This window comes from Nycticebus coucang, chromosome 18, assembly GCF_027406575.1.
Source record: "Nycticebus coucang isolate mNycCou1 chromosome 18, mNycCou1.pri, whole genome shotgun sequence".
In the NCBI taxonomy this organism is placed as follows: domain Eukaryota; kingdom Metazoa; phylum Chordata; class Mammalia; order Primates; family Lorisidae; genus Nycticebus; species Nycticebus coucang.
In genome coordinates, this window is record NC_069797.1 from 10,692,094 (window position 1) to 10,716,183 (window position 24,090).

Consider the following 24,090-nt stretch of genomic DNA (forward strand, 5'->3'; position numbering starts at 1 on the left):
GAGGGTGGAGCAGCTGGTGTTGTACATGAAGGCAGCACAGCTGCTGGCGGCTTCTCTGCATCTTGCCAAAGCTCAGATCAAGTCTGGGAAACTGAGCCCGTCCACAGCTGTGAAACAAGGTATGAGAGAAGACAGTGTGTGATTCCAGAGTCCTTGAGTTGCTCTTCCCTCTCACACCAAGAGAAAAAGGTTTTGATGAGGAATCACTGGGTTGTTCAACATGCTTTTTTTTTTAAGAGACAAGGTCTAACTCTGTCACCCCAGGCTGAAGGGCAGTGACAGTATTATAGCTCACTGCAGCCTCAAACTCCTGGGCTCAAGTGACCCTCCTGCCTCAGCCTCCAAAGTAGCCAGGCACGTACTACCATAGCTGGCCAATTCTTTTATATATATATATTTTTTTTAATGTATGTATGTATATTTTTATATATATATTTATTTTAGAGATAGCATCCCACTGTGATCCCATGCTGATCTCAAACTCCTGCTTCAAGGGGCCCTCACACCTCAGCATCCCAAGCAGTGGGATTATAGGTGTGAGCCACCATGCCTGGCCTCAGTATTCTGAATAGGGAGAAAATGCTGGGTTATTAGTTTTTCGTCATTTAACTGATTCGCAGAGAAGTCAGAAGTGCTTTATTCTTTTTTGTTTTAGAAGTGATTTAATCTTTTTATACTAAAAGAGGGAACGTATGAAAGAACCCTATTTCCAGTCCTTTTTTTAAATGATCGCTTAGTGTCACCTTCCTTGTATCAACAGGGAAGGTACATGTCACTGTGTCTTTATTTCTGGAGGAAAGGCAAATTTAGTTCCCATCTCAACTTCTTTTCAGTTGTCAAAACTCTGAATGAACGCTATAAATTCTGCATCGCCGTGTGCAAGAAACTTACAGAAAAGCTGACGCGCTTCTTCTCTGACAAACAGAGGTTTATTGATGAAATCAACAGTGTGACAGCAGAGAAGCTCATCTATAACTGTGCTGTAGAAATGGTAACCCTTTTGATGGTTTATTAATTATAGTAATAAATAAGTAGTAAAGTACTACTTACCTTTTTTTTTTTTTGAGACAGACTCTCCCTCATTCACCCTGGGTAGAGTGCCGTGGCATCACAGCTCACAGCAACCTCAAATCTTGGGCTCAAGCGATTCTTTTGCCCCGGCCTTCCAAGTAGCAGAGATTACCGGCCCTACAACGCCCGGCTATTTTTTAGAGACAGGGTCTCTCTCTTGCTCAGGCTGGTCTCAAACTCCTGAGCTCCAGCAGTGGTCCCGCCTCGGCCTGCCAGGCAGCTGTGCCCGACCAGATCTACTCATTTATCTCTTAATACCTGCTTGTCATTATCTACATTATCTGCTGCTCAAGACATTCTGATTAGATAAAACTATTAGGAAAAAACACTACTTTGTTAACCAGTCCTTAAGTCGTGTGCTTAGGTTCCCCTCTCTGACCTTAATGAAGTATAGACAAAAAGTAAAACCTGCTTTTTCAATTGTCTGGTTATAATATTGGAACTAATTTGTTTTTTTCTCTACTAGGAAAAAATTTCTCTGAAGTATAGATAAAAATGGGAGCTGATAAAGATGTTGTCTTTCTTATAATAAGAGCCTTATAACTTTAATAAGTTCCACCTTCACACTGGCTGCTTAGTAAGCTTAGCGGTATTAACGCTTATGTTTATTTATTTCTCCTTTCTTTTCATGGCCATGATATTCTGTATCCATTCCGTTTACTGTATTGTAAGCTGCTTTAAATTATTTTTTGAAAGAGACAGAGCAGGGCGGCGCCTGTGGCTCAGTGAGTAGGGCGCCGGCCCCATATGCCGAGGGTGGCGGGTTCAAACCCAGCCCCAGCCAAAACTGTAACAAAAAAAAATAGCCGGGCGTTGTGGCAGGCGCCTGTAGTCCCAGCTACTTGGGAGGCTGAGGCAAGAGAATCATGTAAGCCCAAGAGTTAGAGGTTGCTGTGAGCCGGGTGACGCCACAGCACTCTACCCAAGGGTGGTACAGTGAGACTCTGTCTCTACAAAAAAAAAAAAAAAAGAAAGAGACAGAGCATATTAACAAGTAACTTAGGATACTGGACTACTGAGAGTACTGGCATTTAATGATTAAAGAGAAAATCAGAATGTTTTTGGGAAAACCCCTGTGAATAAACTACATCCCCTCTTTCTGCAAAGCCTCTTCCCTCCTGTTCCGTCACCCACTCACCGCTGCTCCTCCTTTCTGACCCAGCAGAAACACCGCCTCCTTTCCTTGGTTCTCTCCTCCTTCCATAGTCTGCGCTGGGTGCTCCTCCTCGGTGTTCTGTTCCACAAGTGCTTCCTGGTACAGAGCGGGTGTCCCTGGGAGTCAGAGCCCCGTGTTCCCAGCCAGTTATCTGCCTCCCGGCCGCATGCCCTCCTCTGTGGAGTGGCTGCATCTAGCACTTAGCAGGTGCTTAATAATTATCTGTGAATGAACCCAAAATGCTTTGGGAGAAGAAGCCTGTGAGTGACTTTTAACATCGTTTAATCACTCATTGTAACATAATCTACTTTGGTGAAATGCTGGATTTTCCTCGCATGAAAGTGTATGTCTCAACTTCTTAGTGAAGTCATAGAAGAGCCGGTTTAGGAGGGTTCTGGTGCCTAGTTTGTGAGTCGTGACTCTGGGTACAGTGTTTGAGTGTAGAATAGGGACCTGCCCTGTGCTTTTGCTCATCCTCATGGAGGTTTGCATTTCTGTATAGTAGGTAGATCGGATAATTTCATCTGTTAACTTCAGACATATTCCCTTTAAAAATGCATTGCCCAAACAGATTTGTATTTTCTTGGGAAAATTGGGAATCTTGTTCTTTTGTTTTGACGGGTTCCAGGTTCAGTCTGCAGCCCTGGATGAGATGTTTCAACAGACGGAAGACATAGCGTATCGCTATCATAAGGCAGCCCTTCTTTTGGAAGGCCTAACTAAGATCCTACAGGACCCTGCAGATATTGAAAATGTACATAAATGTAAGTTGACTTATAAAGTAGCGTATATATTGATTGAAATTTAGTTGTCAGATAAAGTAAAGGAGCTTGGAGTTTGGAGTCGTGCTGCCCAGGTTTGGCTTTCCAGCCTCAGCAAATCCCTTAACCTTTTCCTGGTCTCAGTTTCTTCTTCTTCTTCCTTCTTTCTTCTTTCTTCTTCCTCCTCCTTCTCCTTCTTTATTCTTCCTCCTCCTCCTCCTCCTCCTCCTTCGCCCCCCCTTTGGTAGAGTGCCGTGGTCTCACACCTCACAGCAACCTCAAACTCTTGGGCTCAAGTGATCCTCTTACCTCAGCCTCCCAAGTAGCTGGGACTACAGGCGCCCACCACAATGCCCAGGGTCTCCCTCTAGGTCAGGCTGCTCTCCAACTTGTGAGCTCAGGCAATCCACCTGCCTCGGCCTCCCAGAGTGCTGGGATTACAGGTGTGAGCCGCTGCACCTGGCCTTTCAGTTTCTTCTTTTATAAGATGAGAATAACAATGACTACCTTGAAGAATTGTTGTGAGGATTAGAAGTAGTACATGTGAGGCTTGGCGCCTGTGGCTCAAGCAGCTAGGGCGCCAGCCATATACACCTGAGCTGGAGGGTTCGAATGCAGCCCGGGCCTGCCAAACAACAATGATGGCTGCAACCAAAAAATAGCCGGGTGTTGTGGCGGGCGCCCGTAGTCCCAGCTACTTGGGAGGAGGAGGCAGGAGAATCGCTTGAGCCCAGGAGCTGGAGGTTGCTGTGGGCTGTGATGTCACAGCACTCTACCGAGGGCGACAGCTTGAGGCTCTATCTAAAAAAAAAAAAAATAGTACATGTGAAATACTGGTGGCAGGGGTGTGTTTACATATGTAGGAAAACTTTGTTTTTGTTATTAAATGCAACTATTTTAGCCTCATGGCCTTAGTGACTAAAGATTCCTATGAGGATCCTGTGTACTACAGATTTGCTGTGATAGCAGAGTGGAGGCTGATAGGGGACCAGGATGATTTATCAAACATAAGCCCAGAGACCTGTTTTTCTAGGATGTCCTGGGCCTATCACATTTTGAATGGTCACACAGGGATGGAAATCCTAAACTTATTTGTGGTTGTGAGCAAACTGGCTGTTAAAACCTGAATTGTCTCTACACGATGTGCAGCACCAATCGAGGAATCGTGTCTGAGCTAGACCAGGCAGACGGAAGAAAACATTTTCAGAACTGTTAACTTTGGAGCAAAGAGAGAAAAGAGATGACACTGCAGGGAGAGGGTGATTTCTTTCCATTAGTTCTTAATTTTTGTTGTTTTATCACTAGATAAATCTAGTATTGAAAGAAGACTGTCAGCACTCTGCTACAGCCCGGCGCCCATGTGATCAGCAGCAGGCTCGCCCTGTGGACCGGCGGGAGGAGTGTGAGGTGAAGCATTGGGGGTGACAGCTGGGGCTCAGTCACCCATCCCCAGGAAGCTGTAGTTTCTTAACTGGTGACTACCAAAGAACAAGCAGTGATTTCAAATGGAAAAACAATCCAAAAACTACATATTTGTAGGAAATCTGCCTTATTGGAGAAGTCACCCCTTCCCTTTTCCTTTGTAGAAGCGGAAGAGTGGCCTACTTGGCTCCCAATCTGAATTTGATAAATAAATGTACCTTAGAGCTAGAATTATCAGTACAGTTATTCTTAAGAATAATTAAAAACACAACAAAGTGAGTGGCTCTTCACTCAGTTCACCAGAGCAATGTGTGAAATTTCATGTGTTTGCTGAAGCATAAAAGTAAAAAAGTCTGTATCTCATCCAGGCAGTTTGATATTTAGGATAAGTTTGTCAAATCTGAGCACACATCTTCAAACAGCTCAGGAAGAAATAACTGAAGAAGCAGCAAAAGATGGCTCCCAGAAGAAATTTTGAAGCCTTCAATTTGATCTAATACGGACACATATTAATCTTCCATAAAATCTTTCATATTGCACTAATTTATTAAAACAACTGTATATTGGATTTTGCAATTTAAAACTAACTGAGGCACAATGGACTTGTTTAAAATATTTTACTTGATTATATACATATATCCTTTCCAGAATTCACTTGTAATCTGGAGCAAACTTTTAAATGGTCAAAAACTTGTGTTCGTGTGAACCTTTGCATTATTTTCTACCTATTCATCTACACCTACAGATTTCCTCAGTAATATTTTGAGTTGCTGGTGGTTTGCTTTGGGTTGCATTTTTTTATTGTGCATGCAGAATGTGCATTGGTGCCTGTGACCTTAGGTTTATTAAAGGCTAGGTTTATTTGGGCAGTATTAGAAAAAAGTATCATGAACCAAGAGGTACTCTTGAGAATTTTAATAGGGCCAAAACAAAGTTGGTGACCTAAAAGCTTGTTAATAATGTGGAGTTTCTACACAAAGTTAGTGAAAAATAAGGTTTGTTTTCTGTTAGGAAAATGGGCAGCTCTCTCCAGCGTGATGTGTGTGTCTCCTGTTAATTCTGACAATTCACCAAATAGCTAGTCACGCAGAATGCGGGCAGGTGACCTGATACCCCTCCAAGGCACGGTTCCTGTGTTGTATGTATATTTCTGGGTTTCTTTTACTTACCTGCTTGAATACTTGAATAAACCCTTCACCAATTTTAATCTTTTTATTTTAATCCTTTCACATAAAATAATCTGAACTCTCCAACGAATTACACAGAAGCTCTTTGGCACTAATCTAATTTTAGTGTACTGATAAAAATAAGCAGAAAAAAACATGGTTTTCCTTTGACAAAGTAATGTAATTTTTACCTTATTTATCTGTATGAAATTCCAGCGGTTAATTTGAACATTTATTTACATGATGTTTATATTTTTAGTCTTTAATACAGTGTTTCTACCTCTCATTTGTAACTGCACGCGTTATTCATGAAACTTGGTAAAACTCCCAGAATTGTTATGTAATAGCCTTTTTATTATTACCTGTACAAATACATATTAAGTAAAATAAAACTGACCAAGTGTTTCTAGGGTTGGATCCATATGAAGGGGCTTGTCAACCAGACCCTTCTCAGTGGGTTCAGAGGCTGGATCCTTCACGTCCTCTGTCCTGCCCCTTGCTGTTCGTGATACTGTCTTTTGTGTAATTTTTTGAGTGTACAGTGCAGTTTCATTCACGTTCTCTCGGTTAGCACCTTGTTGTCTCAGTTGTAGGTTTCTTCTGTCCTCTGCTCTCCTGCTCCCACCTTTTATTTACATAGGATGAAACAGGTTCAGAGAGGGTTTGAGTGACCGGTCTGAAGTCAGGACCTAGGCAAGTGGCCAGGCCATGCGAAGCCATGGACGGTGTGTGTGACGCAGTAAAGTCGTGATGGCAGAGAAGAACAAACTGTAAATTCATGAGTAATGGTTCTGATTATACTTCCATTATCAAGGCTCGTTGTTTTAAGAGATTTTGCCTTGATTATAGCAATAATAAACAAATGCTTTATGTTTCTGTGAGTATTTTTTAATTTCATATTGTGTATTTCATAAAGTAGAAATGAACTAGTTCACATGTTCACAGGTAGACACCTGCATTCAAGCCATAATCTGGAAATTACTGACCCTGCAAACATAAATAGAAGAATAATTAGTGGATTTGCTAGTTCTCTGGCTGTTTCTCCTGTAAGGATCTGCTGCAGCTGCACCCTGCCTGCGCTTCCCTCCTCCCTTCCCTCCTCATTTTCAGAGCCTGTGAGAATACTTCCTTTGAGGGATGAGCCAAAATGATATTTTCTTCACCTGAATCAGAGGAAACCACATCAGAAACGATCCACCTAGAAAAGCACTGCAAGCAGGAAAACCACGACAGTCGTCCCTGAAAATCACACCATGTGCTCAAGAGGTGAAGCCAAAACTGCTAAAGGATCGGTGGAAATTTGATGATCGGCTACACAGGAGAAAGCAGTGGGGGCCGAGATCCTGCCGCCAGCGTGAGCCAGTGCAGGGCAGGGCAGTGGAGGGCTGTGCAGAGACACAGCCACAGGCAAGGGCCCGGCCCCATGTGGCCCCTGGCCTGTGTGGTCCTGAGTGAGGCTACGTCTGCTGCCCTGTGCATGGAATTAGTCCATGGGACTTCCCCCTTTCATAGACTCCCTCTCGGCCTGGTTTTTAGTATGTTGTAAGCATTGTTTTTGTCATCATAGGTGTCCTCTTCTAAAGCTCTGCCGGGCATCTCCTGGAGCGGGTCTGGAGCAGCAGAGGCTATAATGGTGATTAAGTGCTGGGTACCAGGAGGGCCACAAGCTCAGCTGCCCCCTGCCCTTGGCTGAGGTCTCCACACACTCAAGGTGCAGTGTCCCCTCCCTGGGACCATCCTGCTCTTGGACAGTTTGTCTCTATCATTAGGAAATGTGGCTTGAACTTGTTTTTTAAAAACTGTGTTCTATACCCCTTTTGAGGTTTCTGCAGCTAAATTTGGCAGTGTAGCTTGGCCTCACTCTCACACTGTAGCTCCACCATGCAGAGCTGTGTCCTCAGGCACCTCTTCCTATCTGTCAGACAGGAGAAGAGTGTACATCTCAGAGTGGGGCTGAGAAGTAAGTAAGTTAGCAGTTAGAGGATGTGAAATTGCTTGAACAACACTGGCAGATGTTGTGGGTGGTCACTCTGCAGCTCCTTGCCAGTCTTTTATTGTGGGAGGAGGTGAAGAAGAATTTGTGTTTGTGTGGAGCGAGGCTGGGATTTAGGGCTTTATGGAACCACATGTGCTGTGGCTGGACAGCTTCTGAAAGAACATGTTCCTTGCATAAATGTCATTTTCCCCAAGTTACCCATGAGGTACCCTGGCTTTGCTTTAAATTGCCCTTGTAGGGAGGCACCTGTGGCTCAGTGAAGAGGGTGCCGGCTCAATATACCGAGGGTGGCAGGTTCAAACCCGGCTCTGGCCAAACTGCAACAAAAAATAGCTGGGCATTGTGGCGGGCGCCTATAGTCCCAGCTACTCAGGGGGCTGAGGCAAGAGAATCGCCTAAGCCCAAGAGCTGGAGGTTGCTGTGAGCTGTTACGCCACAGCACTCTACCGAGGATGACAGAGTGAGACTCTGTCTCTAGAAAAATAAAAATAAATAAATTGCCCTTGTAGGTCAGTTTGGCTGTTGAAATTAAATGTTTATATCCATCTAATGATTATTATTGATCCTCATACCAACTCTTACTTGCCTCATTTTGCAGATGGAAAAAACAGACTTGGAGAGTAGTTCCCCAAGAGGAAAGTCACACCGCTGGAGGGTAGTGGCAGCAGGCCACCACAGGGTTGGCACTCGCGGGCAGCCTGCAGAGGGTGCCGGGCACACAGGCTCCACCTCTCCACAAGAGGAGCCCAAGGCCCACCCCAGAGCCCTACAACCTGCTTTCCCTTGGAAACCCCAAAAGCTCCCTCCCAGTCTTTTTCACATTTCTTCCTGACGCTGTCGGGTGGAGGGGAAAGAAGGAAATGCTTTATGCCATTTGGTGCCCATGTCCCCTACTGGACACAGCTTCTGCCTAGTGGAAGGCAGCACGATTTGGGGAAGCAGGTAGAGTAAGCAGTGGGGTGCGGCACCCCTGCGCCTGGAGCCAGAGCCCAAGAGCAGGAGTTTTCAGAAACTACCCTGAACCTCCCAATGGAAAGACATTGGGTGACATGTTAATAAACGCGGGCATTTGATTGGCCTGCTTTTAAGTTTCCTGTTTATGTGTTATTTTTATATGTGAGATGGAGGGGCAGGAGAATGTTTCAGTGGGAGGAGCCTCAATTCCAGGTTTTTCCAGGGGACCCGCCTCCCCACAGATCCTGTCACATCTGGGGCCAGTTCCTTTACTGGTGACAGCAGACTTGGCCCCTTTCTCCAGGAGCCCTGCCTGCCAGCTGCCCTGTGAGGTTGTGTGCCCTCCGGTTCTCAGCCCGGCCTGCCCAGCACAGGGCACAGTGCTGGCTCATGCAGGCACAGTGGGAGGAGGCTGGTCTTGCCTCCCCATCTCAAGCCACCAAGTCTACCCAGTTGCTGCTGCCTTTTACCTTCCTGTCCTGCTGTTCCCAGCCCAGCCCACGTGGCTGTGAGGACTCCTGTGTCCACAATGCATGTCTGTAGGGTGTCCATTCACAACGGGACCCCTGCCCTTTACTGCAAGGAGAGGTTGGGGGGAAAAGGCAGTGAGCTGAGCCTGTCCAGAGCTCCAGAAAGCCCTTTCCAAGCCACACAGAGCCTGGCACACTGATGCCTTCAGGAGCAGCCAGCGGCTATTTCTCTGTTCCACCTGGAAGGCTTCAGTGAAGATCAAGGTGAGCTGACAGTACACTCTGGAAATAAGCCAGGTGATGGCTAATTCAGGAATTCCTGCAAGGAGTGGAAAGAGCACAGGCAGCTGATTCGACAGAGAATGCCTTAAATTGAGATTGGGAAGGAGATTTAGGGTTTCCAGTGGAAACCTAGAATATTCTGAGCATGAGTAGTTTTGGTTTAGGTCCCTTTTACATTCGAGGAAGAAAGTAGTAGCCCCACACACTTGTACCCTGAGAATAACTTTATAAGTATTATGAAAACACACAAAAGCTTTGAATACATTTTAAATGTTCATAGGATGATAAAGAGGGGCCGGGCGTGGTGGCTCACACCTGTAATCCTAACACTCTGGGAGGCTGAGGCGGGTGGATTGTTTGAGTTTAAGAGTTTGAGAACAGTGTGAGCAAGAGTGATCCCGGGTCTCTAATAAAAACAAACAACAGGGCGGCGCCTGTGGCTCAGTCAGTAAGGCGCTGGCCCCATATACCGGGGGTGGCGGGTTCAAACCCGGCCCCAGCCAAACTGCAACCAAAAAATAGCCAGGCGTTGTGGCGGGCGCCTGTAGTCCCAGCTGCTCGGGAGGCTGAGGCAAGAGAATCGCTTAAGCCCAGGAGTTGGAGGTTGCTGTGAGCTGTGTGATGCCACGGCACTCTACCGAGGGCCATAAAGTGAGACACTGTCTCTACAAAAAAAAAAAGAAAAACTAGCTGAGCATGGTGACAGGTGGGAAACTGAGATAGGAGGATCACTCGAGCCCAGGAGTTTAAGGTTGCTGTGAACGATGACGGTACAGCACTCTACCTGGGTCTCAAACAAAAATGAGATAAGATGATAAAAAGAGCTAGGTATAGTGGATCACACCTGTAATCTCTTTGGGATGCCTAGACAGGAGAATCATTTGAGGCTAGGAATTTAAGACCAACCTGAACAACAGAGCAAGACCTTTTCTCATAAATAGGAATAAATATCTCTGGCTGTCCAATGGAATAACATTTTTTCTTTCCCTATATGTACTGTCTGATAGGTCTGGAAAATGGGAATTACTGGAGGGGGTGGGGAGGAGACATTTAATTTTATATTCGATAATGCTGGTGATATTTTCTACCATGAGTTTATATATAATTATATCATCTTTTAAACAAAGATTTTTAGATATGGAAGAACCTAAAAGACTAGGAAAGGAATTTGCGGTAAATACACTAGATGAAGGGAGGTTAAGGTGGGAGAAATGTGAGGAGAAAAGGAAATTCCCGTTGCCCGTGGCACCAACAAGCAGCCTCGTGGTGAGCCACAGGAGGGGCCTGGAGCGCGGTGGTGGCCCTGGTCAGATGCCCTGCTCCCTGGCTCTCTGTCCTGGCTGTAGAGCAGAGATAGTAACAGAATGTGCCTCTCAGGATCCTGTGAGGCTTAAATGAACTGCCACCTGGAAAGTGCGCACGACAGTCCCACCTATGGTGTTCCAGAGTTGGTTCCAGCCAGCCGGATGGCAGGAGGAAGATTAGAGCAAGGGTGAAGTGACACCAGAGGCTTGAGGACCCACCTCCCCTTAGTCAAGTGTTGCTTCCTCTTTGTCACATCGGGACTTTTAAGATATAATCCCTCCTTTGCACTGAAAATGTGTTAAAATAACTTCTTAGACAAATCAGTCTGAAGTACCTTTTATTAACTACTGATGCCCGCAGCATGACAATGTCAGTTCAAAAAGAATATGAAAACTCAAATATATTTGGGAAACAGGATGCATAATTGTTACACAAGCAACTTGCCAAAAATAAGCTAACCAGGGCCAGCCGTGATGGCTCACACCTGTCAATCCCAGTGCTTCAGGAGGCCAAGGCAGGAGGATGGCTTTGAGGCCAACCTGGGCAACAAAGTAAGACCCTGTTTCTAAAAAATATTTTTTAAAAATTTTACCTGGGCAGAGCAGCAAACTGTTATATTGAGGAAAAGGGTCAGATTTGGGATAGTCCGGGCATTGGGTAGGTTGGAGGTGAAGAGGGACAGTTCATAACGATGTGGACAGAGCTTCCCTGGAGGTTACTCAGTGTGGCGTAGTCTTTCAGGGTTGCACAGATGAGAACTACGATGACCCGCACGAAACCCCTTCCTCCCCAGTTGTCCATATCAGGGGCCTGATTGACGGTGTGGTAGAAGCTGACCTTGTTGGAGTTTGGACCCATCAGCTATGTGGTGGCCTTGCAGGAGTTTGGACCCATCAGCTATGTGGTGGTAATGCCTAAAACAAAGACAAGCACTGGTGGAATTCGAAGATGTTTTGGGGGCTTGCAATGCCATGAACTATGCAGCCGACAACCAAATCTATATTGCCGGTCACCCAGCTTTTCGTAAATTACTCTACCAGCCAGCGGATCTCTCGCCCTCGGGACTCAGATGACTCCCCGAGTGTCAACAGTGTGCTTCTCTTTACCATCTTGAATCCTATCTACTCTCATTACTACAGATGTGCTATATACGATCTGTAATCCTTGTGACCCCGTCCAGAGAATTGTCATTTTCCGGAAGAATGGAGTGAAGGCCATGGTGGAATTTGAATCTGTTCAAAGTGCCCAGTGGGCCAAGGCCTCACTCAATGGGGACATCTATTCCAGCTGTACCACTCTGAAGATTGAATATGCGAAGCCTACGGGCTCGAATGTGTTCAAGAATGATCAGAATACTGGGGATTATACAAACCCCAACCTCAGTGCACAAGGTGACCCTGGCAGCAACCCCAACAAATGCCAGAGGCAGCCCCCTCTCCTGGGAGAACATCCCGCAGAATATGGAGGGCCCCACGGTGGATACCACAGCCATTACCATGATGAGGGCTACAGGCCCCCCCCTCACCATGAAGGGAGAAGGATGGGTCCACCAGTGGGGGGTCACCGTCGGGGCCCAAGCCTCTACGGCCCCCAGTATGGGCACCCCACCACCTGAGTGTGGCCCTCATGCCGAAAGTCCTGTGCTCGTGGTCTGTGGCTTGGATCCATCTAAGATGAACTGTGACCAATTCTTCAATGTCTTCTACTTATATGGCAAAGTAGAGAAGGTGAAATTCATGAAAAGCAAACGGTGGGGCCGCCATGGTGGAGATGGCTGATAGTTATGCTGTTGACCGGGCCATTACCTAGCTCAACAACAACTTCATGTTCAGGCAGAAGCTGAACGTCTGTGTCTCCAAGCAACCAGCCATCATGACCGGTCAGTCATACAGGCTGGAAAATGGGTCTTACACTTACAAAGACTTCAGTGAATCGAGGAACAATAGGTTCTCTACCCCAGAGCAGGCAGCGAAGGTCCGCATCCAGCACCCGAGTAATGTTCTACACTTTTTCAACGTTCCTCTGGAGGTGACTGAGGAGAACTTTGAGATCTGCGACCAGCTGGGGGTGAAGCGGCCAACTTCTGTGAAAGTATTCTCAGGCAAAAGTGAACGCAGCTCCTCTGGGCTGCTGGAGTGGGAATCAAAGAGCGATGCCCTTGAGACTTTGGGCCCTTGAGACTTTGGGCTTCATTACCAGATGAAAAACCCGAATGGTCCATACCCTTACACTCTGAAGTTGTGTTTCTCCACTGCTCAGCACGCCTCCTAATTAGGTGTCAAGGAAGAATCCCATCTGAGCAGGAAAACATTTCTCTTTCCTTTATGCTGTTTTGTTTTTTCTTTTTTTTTTTCTCCAAAAATTCTTGTATTCCTTTTTTTAATGCTAGGTTAGTAGAAGCTTAACCATAATGGAAGTCTGGAGGAGGAGGGAGAGGGGAACTGATATCTCCCAAGATTAACCTTCACTTTTTAAAAAATTATTGTACATATGATTTTGTTTTTTCCTGTTCATACATTTGTGCTGCCCATGTACTCTTGGCACATTTCAATAAAATTGTTTGGAAAATAAAAAAAATTTTTAGCCTGGGCAAAGAGACTCTGCGGGGGGGAAAAAAGCTTGTTGGTAAAGGTCACAGTTTGCTTTCACCTGGTCATAAAATCATGACACAGAGGAAATCTGTAGTAAAATGGTCCCAGACACCAGGCAAGCTTCTTCTGTACAGGCCAAGAGGAGGTATTTTAGTCTTTGCAAGACACATGGTGTCTTGGAAACACAGTAGTGCCCTATATCCTCCGGAGTCTGTTCCAAGACCCTCAGTGGATTCCTGAAAGCTCACATGGTACTGAGCCCTTTATACGCCATGTTTCTTCCTAGGCAATTAGTCACTGTGTTGGGGTAAGCTGTAGATAGTGTGGGTGCGCTGAGAAGCGGGGTGGATCGACGTCCTGAGGAGGACAGCGGGAGACTTCATCACACTTCTCAGAATGGCATGCCAGTTAAAAGTCATGAGTTTTTTATTTCTGGGATTTTCTGTGGGGTTTTTTGAAACAAGGTCTCACTCCCAGGCTAGAGTCATCATCACAGGTCACTACAATGTCAAACCCTTGACTCAAGCAATCCTCCCTGAGAGGTCCTGGACCCAAAGATGAAAGATTATGAAAGGAAAATGGAGTCCTGTTTCTGTGTGGTCAATGCGGCTTTTTTTTTTTGCAGTTTCTGGCCGGGGCTGGGTTTGAACCCGCCACCTGGGGCATATGGGGCCGGCGCCCTACTCCTTTGAGCCACAGGCGCCACCCTCAATGTGGCTTTTATTCCACCTGGGTGCAGGTGAGGGGAATTCCACATGTGGGGTATGGTGGATGGGAATATATAGGGTCAGAGAGAGAGGGATTGGTATGTTCATGATTTCCTGGGTGGGTCAGTAATCTGATTTTATCATCCCAGTCTTTCTAATCTATTATGAGGAGGTGGGTGGTAGGCGTGGTGTCTCTTTGGCTGCTTCCTGTGGAAGAGGGGCTGAGTGGACTGCCTCTAAAAAAAAGGAGAACGGGAGGGGGCAGGGAGTGATGTTTACAGGAACATTCCTGGGTTTTCAGTCTGAGCTGGTTGGTATCCAATAAGGCGAGGATATGAGCAGTCATGAGATGAAGCAGAGAACAACTGGTTCACAAGGGAAAATGAGAAAGATCGTAATTAGTGGTCCTTTCATAAACAATAACCAAGGAGGCCATGATTCAAGTAAGGACCCAGAGAGGTATAGTAGGAAGCAGATAGGGGGAAAGTTGAGTTGAGGGAACAGAGATCAGGCTTTATAAGGTCTACTTGAAACAGGTTAAACTGGGGGAAACTAGGATTACAGGCGTGAGCCACTGCACCTAACCTCTAAGTCTACCAGCGAAGAGATTGGTTGGCTTACCTTCCATTAGCAAAAATACCTGGAGTTTAGATTTTCGTGATTGTCCAGAGGGCACTCTGATCGTCTGGGACCATCAATCTTCCACAGCTAGGCCCATCAGGTTGGGGAATTCTGCCTGGTCCTGGGAATGTCTGCAAACCAGATTCTCAGAAGAACCTGGGCAGTCAGACTTCCAGTGCAGACTTCTGTAGGCTGGACACGGTTTGAGGGGAGAGTTTAGATTTGGGCACTGCTTTACATAGTGACCTGGCCTATTGCATTTAAAGCACGGTCCTGGGGGAGGTTTCGTTTTTCCAGAGTTCCCTGAAAAAGAGTTGCGAGAAACAGCCGGGTTTTGTCTAATGGCAGAAACCAATACTTGAAGTTCTGAGAAATGCTGTTGTTTAGAAGCCTCCCTCCTCTACCTTCTTAAAGACCTTAAAAAGCCAGGTTAATGAGATCTCACTAGGGGGTCTGGGAATGGAATGTTCAAAGGTATGGCTGGACCTAGTATGGGGCAGGGCTATTGGGTCTGCCCTTTTTTCTTCCTCTACCACATAGGGTAGGAAGAAGGTAGGGGTGGGGGAGAGAGGAAGAGATGGGGTATTATTAAAGGGAAGAGTATGGATGTGGGGAGAATGAGAGAATGGAGGGTTGGAGAGGAGCAGGAGGGGCTGTGGAAGGACAGAAGGGGCAGGGATGCAGTGGAGATTCCAGTGGGTCATGGGAAGCCAGTATTACCTGGGTGAGGAGAACCTGAGAGGGTTCACAAGATGAACACAGAGAAGGAATGTTTCAGAGCAGGAGAAATGCCTGGATGTAGGGGATCTCCAACCATTTGCCTAATTTTTGACAGTAATTACTGAGATCTGTGAGAATTGAGAGGTCAAACATGCCATGTTCAGGCCACTGTGAACCACTGTCAAGTTTGTATTTAGGTCAAGCAGTATTACAGAAAAAGATGAGACATTTAGGTTTAAGGTCAAGATAGAGCCATAGAAGCTTGAGTTGAGTTAAAAGACAGCTTAAAGGTGAAGAAGGGGGAACACTTCACCGTGATTGAGCAATGCCTGTATCAAAAACTGAAGGTAGAAAATAAATGAGATTAAGGCAAAGACGTAAAGAGAACTTCCAAGAGGGAAAAGGAGGGATGAAATGGCCGAGGGTGCAGCCAGAGAGGACCTGGTCTCTGTGTGTGGCCATCAGCTGGAAAAGTGATCCAGACCCCCAGGAGGGCACTGGATGGGTAAGCCTGGCTTGCCGAGGGTTCATCGGTGACCAGAAGAGACATGACCACCGAGAATGGTCCAGCCCCACAGGAGGGTGCTGGACTGGTGAGCCTGGCTCGCCGAGGCTGGGATCAGGGAGCATACCCCGTCTCCACGTGTGATCTTGGTCAAAGACGGCCTGGTGTATGTGACCTTAAGCAGCCAAAAGAATCTAGGCCCACAGTAGGGCACCAGACAGGCAAGCCTGTCTTGCTGAGGTTAGCTCGTGACTGGAAGAGACACAGATCACTGGAATTTTCAGACTAAAATGGGGAGAGGGAAAGGAAGTTTTAAAAGGTGCCAAGAGACTATATACCAATGCCTAAAAGCGCAGAGAGACTATATACAAATGCTTGAGGCTAAAATGGAGCAGAGATAGTCTATACAGATGTTTTTATTTTTATTTTACTTTTTCTTTTCAAGTTTTTTTGTTTTAATTATAATTAAAGTCTTGGTCATCTCTTACTAGCTCTGTAACTTACATATTTAAATTAAAGAAACATTATTAGACAGCCATTACAATTTATAAATGTAAGGTGCCATTATTAAGTAAATACATTCCTCTGTAAGTGGATATTTCCCTTCTCCCACCAACTAATGAAGCAGCAATATACATTAGTTTACGTTTATTAGTAGATGATATGCTGCTGCAAATGCTAATTCTCTCTCTCCATGTTGATTTTGTGTATACATCTCATTAATAATCAATAACAAGATGAGCTAGGCTTGGTCTTTCGGTGAAGATTGATGGTGTCTGTCTGAATCAAGTGATCTGACCTATCTTCAGTAGCAAGAACTCTCCGAACTGCTTCCTCAAAGGCTGCTGCGACATTTGTGGCATCTTTTGCACTTGTTTCAAAGTAAGGATAGTCACCGTTGTCCCTGCACCAGGCCTGGGCTTCTTCTGTAGATACCTGCCGTTCCTTTATGTCAATCTTGTTACCCAAAATCACAAAAGGAAAGCTTTCGGGCTCTTTCACATCTGCATAATATATGAATTCTTTCTTCCAGTTACTTAAGTTCTGGAAGCTTTGTGAATCATCGACACTAAAAGTAAGCAGGCAACAGTCAGAACCTCTGTAAAATGGTGTCCTCAGGCTTCGGAATCGCTCTTGACCAGCTGTGTCCCAAATCTGCCTGGTAACCAAATGTCCATCCACCTCCAAATCTTTATTTAAAAATTCCACACCTATTGTATGGAAGAGCTGGGTATCAAACTTATTAGTTACATATCTGTTCATAAGAGAACTCTTCCCAACTCCACCATCTCTAAGGAGAATTACTTTAAAAAGTGATGATTTTCCTGCCATTATTAATCTCAAGAACTTTGACTTCAGAACCCTTAATTGTTCAGTTCAAACATCATTATCTCCTATAGTCGTTGAGAAGATTCACTCAGATGATGAGGGAAAGGGTTTCATCACAATGCCAAGTTCCTTAAAGGAGTACAGGAAGTTTCTTTTCAGCAGATACCTCGCGGCCACACGGAGGACGCCTCAGGGAGCTCTGGGCCGGCCTGTCTGGGTGCAGTGAAGCGGAAAGAGGGCCGTGGACCTGGCAGGTAGAAGGCTGCAGTGATGGTGCCACCCAGCTCCAGCTGCAGCTGCTCCTGTCCAACACACAGGGAACAACATGGCGACAGGCCAGGGCGGGTATACAGATGTTTTTTGGGTTTATTTTGTGGTTTTTGGCCGGGGCTGGGTTTGAACCCACCACCTCTGGCATATGGGACTGGCGCCCTACTCCTTGAGCCACAGGTGCCACCCAATACAGATGTTTTTAAAAGGTGCAGAAATGGAGAGAAGAGGCATTAGAGAAGGGAGGGGAAGAGAACATAAGTTTACACCTCACCATTAAATGGATGAACTTTAGGCAGGGTCAGAGAGTGTTTCATTTCCCTTCATCTCATGTAAATGAGGATCCGTTTAGTTGGGTCTGATGGGGTATATTTGTGGCACCCCATGGGGGCTTCTTCCCGTCCTAGGGGGGTACCATATGAGAGGTTCTGGACCCAAAGATGAAAGATTATTCCAAGGTCTGAAATGAAAGGAAACGGAGTCCTGGTTCTGTGTGTTCAGCGTGGCTTTTATTCCACCTGGGTGCAGGCGGGGTGAAATCCCTGACTGGGAAAGAATTCCACATGGGCTATGGAGGATGGGAATTTATAGGGTCAGAGAGGCAAGAATTGGTACATTCATCATTTCCTGGGTGGGACATGCACTTGATCCTTCCTGGGCAGGTCAGTTCTACCTGGGCCAGTCAGTAATCTGATTCTATCACTCCCTCTCTACCTCCTAAAGTGCAGGGATGACAGGCATGAACCACCGTGCCCAAGCAGGATTTTTCATTTAGTATTTTCAGGCCACATTGACCACAAGTAACTGAAGCCGTGAAACTGCAAAAACGTCAGATAAGGGGGACCCAGCTGTGCCAAGGTATCACCAAAAGAAGTGATAGTAAATAAATAAACATGGCTGTATTCCAATAAAACTTGACAGACATTAAAATCTAAGTTTCATGTGTCATGAAATATTCTTTTGATTTTTTTCATCCATTTAGAAATGGTAAAAAGCGGGTGGTGCCTGTGGCTCAAAGGAGTAGGGTGCCAGCACCATATGCCCAAGGTGGGGGGTTGAAGCCCAGCCCTGGCCAAAAACTGCAAAAAAAAAAAAAAGTCTATCCAGAAATGGTAAAAAGCAAACCAGATGAAGGGGCTCACACCCTTAATCCTAACACTTTGGGAGGATTGCTTGAGCTCAGGAGTTCGAGACCAGCCTGAGTATGAGTGATACCTCATCTCTACAAAAATAATAGAAAACTTAGCCAGGCATGATGGTGCATGCCTGCAGTCCCAGCTACTTGGGAGGCTGAGGCAAGAGGATTGCTTGAGCTTAAGAGTTTGAGGTTGCTGTGAGCTGTGATGATGCCAATACACTCTAGCTCGGGTGACAGAGCAACACCCTATCTCTAATGGATAAGTAAATTGAAATGGTAGAAACCATTCTCATCTGTAGACGAGAGGCAGTGGATAAGACCTAACACCTGGGAGGTGGTTTGCTGGGCCCTGGCATATTGACAATTGGAAAAGACAGACACCCAAGATGCAAACATCTGTGATGTTCACCTGACCCAGTTAACATGGAAACATGAAATAGTGTCAGATACAACATAGGATGACAAGTTCTGCATTAAAAGTAAATTATAGAATGCAAATGTTGCCCAATTCTTAGTTTAGGAACATTTGGGAGAATAATTATGCTTTTCTGCTCTTTGAGAAATGAGGTGCTCTACTTTTAATCTTGCTGTATAGTTGGTTTACCACCCCTTAGCAGAGATAAACATGGTTTTTGTGGGGAACATGCTCTTTGCACAATGCTTAGCACTTAGGAAATGCCCAATAAATGGTAGTGGTTTTCCTTTTCTTTCTTTTCTTCTTTTTTTCTTTTTTCTTTTTTGAGACAGAGCCTCAAGCTGTCACCCTGGGTAGAGTGCTCTGGCGTCACAGCTCACAGCAACCTCCAACTCCTGGGCTCAAGCGATTCTCCTGCCTCCGCCTCCCAAGTAGCTGGGACTACAGGTGCGTGCAATAACGCCTGGCTATTTTTTGGTTGCAGCTGTCATTGTTTGGCAGACCCAGGCTGGATTCGAACCCACCACCTCAGGTGTATGTGGCTGGCGCCTAGCCAGGTTTTGCTTTTCTTACTGAAAATAAGCAAAGCTAGGCTCTCCCTGCTGGGCTGGGTTTGATGCCCCTGTTCCCAGAAGTGGCTGCCTCGGGTTGTTTTAAGCTAAGATTAGCATCCATCCCTTGACACTGTGCCAGGAAGCCTGTCCTTGGGCCCTTGCCCCATCTCTCAGCAGGGCTTGGGGGCAAGGGGAGATGGGTAACTTTGCACAACCAAGTTCAAGTTCCTTGCTGTGGGGCTAACAAAGAATCACAGGACTGATTCTCAGTAAACATTTTAGCTCTGTCTTCTTGATGTTTTTAAAGTGTGAAATGTATATTTTAACCTTTGTGTGTCTGTAAATCGAGACAATTTCCTTTGAGGTCATATGCCACTGGCCTCCCAAAGCCCTACACTCTGTCAGCAGCAGGCCCCACCCTGGGACTCATGTCCCCACCTCAATGCCTTCCCTGGTCTTGGAGAAGGAGCCCCAGCGGTCTGTCTGTCTCCTCTTTGGACCCGGTCAGCCCTGGACTGGCAGCGCTCCTGCGGGCGCAGAGCCAGGCCCAGGTCCCGCCGCTGGACAGCAGAGGGCACCCACCTCCCTGCAATGACACTTCCTCTGCTTTGCCCAAGCAACACAGCGTCCTGCTTGGGAAGGATACGGTGAGATACTCCTTACCAAGGAATGGGGACACGGATTCCGCTGAGTCTGAGGAAAGCTTCAGGAAAGGCACAAGTTCAACGCCCACAGTGTGAGAGCTGCTGCCATGGTGCCCACCTTGCCGAGGAGGTCTGGGACTCCCAGCTCCCCAGAAACCCACGTCCCTTCCTGTGGGAAGCAGTGGGGTGAAGTGAGTCCAACAGCCCTCCCCCCAAGAGGCCCTGTTCCCTTGCCCCAAGGATTCTTTGGCTCCCTGTGGGGCTGGTGGGCCCAGCCTTTGCCTTAAGAAGGGGATGGTGCAGGCCACTCCCAGGAGGGAGGGCTGCCTTAGCAACATCCCCTCCTCTTCTCGGCAGGAACAGCCTAGGTTGGCCTTGTGGGAACTGAAAGCAGAGACTCAAAACAGATACTTGCACACCTGTGCGGGCAGCAGCATTATTCACAGTTGCCAAGAGGTGGAAGCAACCCGGTGTTCGTGCAGGGATGAATGAAGAGGGCACAGTCTGTCCACGCTCTGCAAACTCACCCAGCCTTGACAAGGGAGTGTTCTGACACGTGCTACGTCATGGCTCATCCTTGAGCACAGTTATGTTCAGTCTAAGTCTCTGTGTTGTAGGAGTCCACTTATATGAGGTACCTGGAGCCAGTCATAGGGATGGGAGGTCGCTGGTGTTGGAGGACAGGAACAGCAGTGATCAATGGGGATAGAGTTTCAGTTGGGGGAGATGGAAAAAGTCCTGGAGACGGCACAACACTGTGAATGTATTTAGTGCCACTGCACTGTACGCCTGGAAACGGCTAAAATGGCAAATTTTATGTATATTTTACTACAAAAGAAATATTTTTAAAATGGGCACACGTGGAAAAATATGTTGATTCCGTAGGTCCAGCACAGACTCTACTAGTCCCACACAGTTACGCGAGAACACAACTGTTCTTAGTCGCAGAGTTTTCACAGTAAAAAAAAAAATACAGTCCAAAGTAGGACCACTGAAGTGCAAGACAAGGTGCTCGGGAGAAGAGGTGAGCGCAGATGATGTCACCAGACACCCTTCACCAGGAAACCAGCGACCCGGGGATGAGGCGGGGCTTCCATGTGGGCCAGGGGCTGGGACCCGCGGATGGCCGAGGGAGCGGGCTGGGCTCTGCGCAGGAGGGAAGGACCGAGCTGCGACGCGGTCCTAGCCCTTTAGGACGAGCCGGATCTGGGGTTCTCCAGGGTTCGGGCAGAGAAGGGGAGGGCCCAGCGGCTGGGCAGCCGAGGGCTGGGGGCGGGCCGAGGTGGCCCGGACCCGTGCAGGGGCCGTGCGGAGCCTTCCTTTCGGTCACGCAGGCCTTGGGGCGCGGGCGAGCGCGTGCCCGGGCAGCGCCTCCGGAGCGCAGGTGTGCAGGTCAGGGCCGCGTCCTCTGCCCTCCGCGTCTCCCCGGGCTGGCAGGATGGGTGAGGCCGATGCGCGGAGACACCGGAGGGGACGGACGGGCGGGAGACCGACCGGCAAGCCCCAGCGCGCTGGGGCAGGGGGGTCGCAGGCCCCCTCCCGGAGGGGAGGAGCACTATCCTCTCCTGGTGCTGGAACTGGCTCCACCTGGGCTGTCGCTTGCGGCAGCGTGGGACTAACACGTGTCCCCCTAAACAGTCAAGGGACCCCGGCTGGGCCGGGCCCGCGCCGCCCTCCAGCGCCTGCGCATCTACTTCCTCCAGATGCTCCGCGCGCGCTGCCCCGGAGGGGACAGCCCGGGGTCCCGCCTGCGGCGCCCAGTTTCGCGCGCTCCACAGGGAACTCGTGGAGAACTGACTGTGGATTTTGTCTCCGAGGCGGGGCGCGCAGTAGGAAACATCCGGGGCTTGGTTTGACGTGCTCAGCGCCCTTCTTTGTACCGTCGGGAACATTTCTCTCTCAGTGTCCCACGAGGTGACAGAAGGGAACCCAAGGGAGTCCTCCCCATGGAAGATTCGCCTCCCTCGACTCTTCTCCCCGGATGTGAGCCGCCACCGCCGTCTCCCCCTCACTTTTTTTTTTTTTTTTTAATTTGGCCGGGGCTGGGTTTGAACCCGCCACCTCTGGCATATGGGACTGGCGCCCTACCCGCTGAGCCACAGGCGCTGCCCTCCCCCTCACTTTTATAAGAGTTTCAAGTACCTCTCCAAAACCTTTCAAAATACAAATGAGCAAAAAGAGAACAAATCCCCCATAATCCCAGAGATTTTCTTAGCACTTCAGTTAATCTTGCCCGGATTACTTTTCCCCCATGCACACAAAACCTTCTACAAAAATGGGATCATAGAAAACACACTATTTTAAAGTCTGTTTTGCTATATGTTGACATCTTATGAAATGGGTCTTTGCCCGGGAAGTAAAGGCTTCGCTGAGGCAGCTTGAGCCCTGGACCTGCTCCAGATCTGTGCTGATGGCAGGTTCCGGGCAGGTGCGAGGCACTGCCTGGAGCCCATCCCATGACCGTCCCTGTGCACTGCACCCCCGGCTTCGGCCCAGCAGCCCTTCCCTGCTCCTGGGACTCCCACAGCCCCTCTGCCTCGCTGTTCAGGGCAGATCACTCTGCACTCTGGCTCCGGGGCTCGGAACACTGCGACCCATCTCTAGGTACGTTGCAGAGGGAATGGCCTGGGGGAAAAGGGCAAAAATATTTTCTGTACCCCCAACTTTTTAAAAACTGAAACCTGCATCCCTACTGAGGCCAGTGATCAGGAGGAGCAGGGAATGTCTCCTGTTTTTGTGCCTTCAGGAGATAGCTCAAGTGACTCATGTGGGCCTTCCTAGCTAAAGATGGGGTGAATCAGGGTGCAGGTCACAGGGGACTGTCTTAGCTGAAGATGGGAAGATGGTTGACTCTGGGCAGTGTCATTGCCTTGGCCCAAAATAGGATTATGCTATCAGACCTTTAAAAACTCTGTGCTTCTGCTGGTGCCTGTAGCTCAGCAGTTAGGGCGCCGGCCACATACACAGAGGCCAGCGAGTTCCAGCCCAGCCTGGGCCAGCCAATGACGAGAGTTTGAGGTTGCTGTGAGCTGTGATGCTACAGCACTCTACCCAGGGTGACAAAGTGAGACTCTGTCTCAATAAAATAAAATTAAAAAAAAAGATGAAATGGGACGAGGTGTGATGGTTCTCGAGTGTAATCCTAGCCCTCTGGGAGGCCAAGGTGGGTGGATCGCCTGATCTCACAGGATCGAGACCAGCCTGAGCTAGAGCGAGACCCCCATTTTTAAAAACAGTCAGGCCTTGTGGCAGGAGCCTGTAGTCCCAGCTACTCTAGAGGCTGAGGCAAGAGAATCGCCTAAGCCCAAGAGCTGGATGATGCGGAGAGCTATGACACCATGGCACTCTACCGAGGGCGACAAAGTGAGATTCTGTCTCAAAAAAAAAAGAGAGAGAGAGATGTGAAATGGAGCCCAGCGCGATGGTTCACACCTGTAATCCCAGCACATTGGGAGGCTGAGGCAAGTGGATAGCCTGAGCTCAGGAGTTCAAGACCAACCTGAGCGGGCGGTGCCTGTGGCTCAAGGAGTAGGGCGCCAGTCCCATATGCCGGAGGTGGCGGGTTCAAACCCAGCCCCGGCCAAAAACCACAAAAAAAAAAAAAAAAAAAAAAAGACCAACCTGAGCAAGAGCGAGACCCCATCTCTACTAAAAATAAGAGCTATAAAAGACCTGTAGTCCCAGCTATTGGGCTGGGCCTCTATCCAGACTCCAGGGAGCTCCTGCAGCTCCTCCTCCTCCCTGCTGGGTGAGTCTCTGCAAGGGCCCTTCCAAACAGGACAGCTCTAGTACCTGGACCCGTTGGAGCTCATTGAGTGGGGGTTTCAGTATTGGCCATATTGCTGGGTAAGCGTGGATATGTCTAAAACAAACAGTTTTTGGAAACAGAGTCTTGCCCTGTTGCCAGGACTAGAGTGCCATGGTTCCAGACTAGCTCACAGCAACCTCCATCTGGTCAAGTGATCCTGCCTCAGCCTCCTGAGCAGTTGGGACTAAAAAATTTTTTATTGTGA

The 24,090-nt window shown here is 47.7% G+C and overlaps 2 protein-coding genes and 1 pseudogene across 7 annotated transcripts in view; 2 read left to right on the plus strand and 1 right to left on the minus strand.

Annotated features, from left to right (window-relative positions):
* The window catches only part of ULK2 (unc-51 like autophagy activating kinase 2), a 153,698-nt gene extending 145,633 nt beyond the window's left edge, over positions 1-8,065 (plus strand). For 4 of the 5 annotated variants that reach the window (XM_053568574.1, XM_053568573.1, XM_053568572.1 and 1 more), the window contains 4 exons: positions 1-119; positions 834-991; positions 2,856-2,991; positions 4,294-8,065. In XM_053568574.1, coding sequence (XP_053424549.1) covers positions 1-119; positions 834-991; positions 2,856-2,991; positions 4,294-4,352 — 472 coding nt within the window. In that variant the 3' untranslated portion in view covers positions 4,353-8,065. The remainder of the gene's footprint in view (positions 120-833; positions 992-2,855; positions 2,992-4,293) is intronic. The other variant, XR_008375478.1, reaches the window with a different exon arrangement.
* Positions 8,066-10,944: 2,879 nt separating this feature from the next.
* LOC128571011 (heterogeneous nuclear ribonucleoprotein L-like) lies at positions 10,945-13,150 on the plus strand (annotated as a pseudogene). Its single transcript, XR_008375685.1, has 2 exons — positions 10,945-10,952; positions 11,258-13,150. The product of XR_008375685.1 is annotated as a heterogeneous nuclear ribonucleoprotein L-like (transcript).
* A 3,042-nt stretch (positions 13,151-16,192) lies between these two features.
* On the minus strand, positions 16,193-17,418 carry LOC128569931 (ras-related protein Rab-9A-like). The gene has a single exon (XM_053568645.1). It carries the CDS (start codon positions 17,057-17,059, stop codon positions 16,454-16,456), a length of 606 nt encoding a protein of 201 aa, XP_053424620.1. The 5' UTR covers positions 17,060-17,418; the 3' UTR covers positions 16,193-16,453.
* Between the last annotated feature and the right edge of the window lie 6,672 nt (positions 17,419-24,090).